At 55.4% G+C, this 2,500-nt stretch overlaps 1 protein-coding gene across 1 annotated transcript; it reads right to left on the bottom strand.

The window, feature by feature from the left end:
* Nucleotides 1-1,660: 1,660 nt before the first annotated feature.
* Nucleotides 1,661-1,960, bottom strand: CCOS01_08823 (uncharacterized protein; the record flags this gene model as incomplete). Its single annotated transcript, XM_060456983.1, has 1 exon — nucleotides 1,661-1,960. One exon carries the CDS (start codon nucleotides 1,958-1,960, stop codon nucleotides 1,661-1,663), a length of 300 nt encoding a protein of 99 aa, XP_060311683.1.
* Nucleotides 1,961-2,500: the final 540 nt, after the last annotated feature.

Genomic DNA, 2,500 nt, shown 5'->3' with positions numbered 1-2,500 from the left:
TACGGGCTATTTAGCAGGTTAAGGTCTCGTTCGTTATCGCAATTAAGCAGACAAATCACTCCACCAACTAAGAACGGCCATGCACCACCACCCACAAAATCAAGAAAGAGCTCTCAATCTGTCAATCCTCATTGTGTCTGGACCTGGTGAGTTTCCCCGTGTTGAGTCAAATTAAGCCGCAGGCTCCACCCCTGGTGGTGCCCTTCCGTCAATTTCTTTAAGTTTCAGCCTTGCGACCATACTCCCCCTGGAGCCCAAGCACTTTGATTTCTCGTAAGGTGCCGAACGAGTCAAAAAATAACATCGTCCGATCCCTAGTCGGCATAGTTTATGGTTAAGACTACGACGGTATCTGATCGTCTTCGATCCCCTAACTTTCGTTCCTGATAAATGAAAACATCCTTGGCAAATGCTTTCGCAGTAGTTAGTCTTCAATAAATCCAAGAATTTCACCTCTGACAATTGAATACTGATGCCCCCGACTGTCCCTATTAATCATTACGGCGGTCCTAGAAACCAACAAAATAGAACCACACGTCCTATTCTATTATTCCATGCTAATGTATTCGAGCAAAGGCCTGCCTGGAGCACTCTAATTTTTTCAAAGTAAAAGTCCTGTTTCCCCGGCACACCCAGTGAAGGGCATGCGGTTCCACAGAGGGAAAGGCCCGGCCGGACCAGTGCACGCGGTGAGGCGGACCGGCCAGCCAGGCCCAAGGTTCTACTACGAGCTTTTTAACCACAACAACTTTAATATACGCTATTGGAGCTGGAATTACCGCGGCTGCTGGCACCAGACTTGCCCTCCAATTGTTCCTCGTTAAGGGATTTAAATTGTACTCATTCCAATTACAAGACCCAAAAGAGCCCTGTATCAGTATTTATCGTCACTACCTCCCCGTGTCGGGATTGGGTAATTTGCGCGCCTGCTGCCTTCCTTGGATGTAGTAGCCGTTTCTCAGGCTCCTTCTCCGGGGTCGAGCCCTAACCCTCCGTTACCCGTTGTAACCATGCTAGAACACTACTCTAGCATCGAAAGTTGATAGGGAAGAAATTTGAATGAACCATCGCCGGCGCAAGGCCATGCGATTCGAGAGGTTATTATGAATCGCCAGTGAGCCCCGAAGGGCATTGGTTTTTAATCTAATAAACACACCTCTTCCGAAGTCGAGGTTTTTAGCATGTATTAGCTCTAGAATTACCACGGTTATCCATGTAGTAAGGTACTATCAAATAAACGATAACTTATATAATGAGCCATTCGCAGTTTCACAGTAAAATTATTTAAACTTAGACATGCATGGCTTAATCTTTGAGACAAGCATATGACTACTGGCAGAATCAACCAGGTAACTATCGTGAGCCCGTGAGGGCCATCGGCGCCGCGAGCGGCGGCCGAAGAGATTGTGTTACAGGTCGAGCGGGCCACCGTCCCTGGGGACGGCGCTCGCACCGCGGAGGCGGCCTGTCGGCTGGGCCGACTGGCGCCCCCGTGGCTTCCGGCTTCCCACCCCTCGTTCCCCAGAGCCCCGTTCGCCGCGCCAGGCGTGGCTAGGGGGCCCCGAGAGGAGAGACTGGCCCCGCCGCTTCAGCTATTCAGCGTCCGCGGCGGGCGTCTTTCTCCCGATGCTCAGTAAAAGGCTAGCCAGCGGCCATCCGTCTACAGAGCCCATCCTTGGGGACTGGGGCGCCGAAGCGCGCCAATCCCGCAGGGGAACACAGGTCTGGCGGTCCGCCGGAGCGGCCGTCGCGCCTGTGGGCGATCGCAGCTATGAGCCGCCGCCGGCCGAGACGTAATTGCCTGCAGGGCCGGTTGGGCGGTCACGACGCTGTGATCTGTAAGATACGGGACGTTCGATTGCTGCGCTGCTTTTCTACAGCGCACTCGCCACCACCATTGCGTGCTGAGGCGGAGCAGTCGCGCTGTGCTGCCCGTAGGCCGCACTCGCTCTCTTCTCATAGGCCCTGCGGCGCTTTTTGGGGGTCAACTCCGCTGCACTGGGTTTTCCCCCGAAAAAACATTTCCCGAAAAAAAGATTTGTATGGGAAAACAAAAAAATCGACTCACGCCCGCGCACGCCAAATGTGGGTCCGCACGCATTCCCGCGGTATGCCCGGCGCTCGCCCACCACGCTGCCGTCGCCGCCAGGCCGCTGCGACCTCGATGGCGCCGCCCGCCTGGCCGCGAACCTGTTCTAGGGTACCTGGCGCAGCACTTTTTGGTGTTGGCCGCGTATGCCCACGCGCGCCTGGGCGACTTTTGCGCTGTGCGAGGTGCTTTCTAGGGTACCTGGCAGCACCTGTTCTAGGGTACCTGGGCGGTCTGTTCTAGGGTACCTGGGGCGGTCTTGGGGAGCTGGCGGCACCTGCTCTAGGGTACCTGGGGACCTGTTCTAGGGTACTTGGGTGGTCTGTTCTAGGGTACCTGGGGCGGTCTTGGGGAGCCGGCGGCACCTGCTCTAGGGTACCTGGGGACCTGTTCTAGGGTACTTGGGGCGTC

Source organism: Colletotrichum costaricense (assembly GCF_030867565.1).
Source record: "Colletotrichum costaricense strain IMI 309622 chromosome Unknown Scaffold_9.1, whole genome shotgun sequence".
In the NCBI taxonomy this organism is placed as follows: Eukaryota; Fungi; Ascomycota; class Sordariomycetes; order Glomerellales; family Glomerellaceae; genus Colletotrichum; species Colletotrichum costaricense.
Note: the sequence above shows the minus strand (reverse complement) of the source record. Positions and strands in the feature narration are given on the sequence as shown.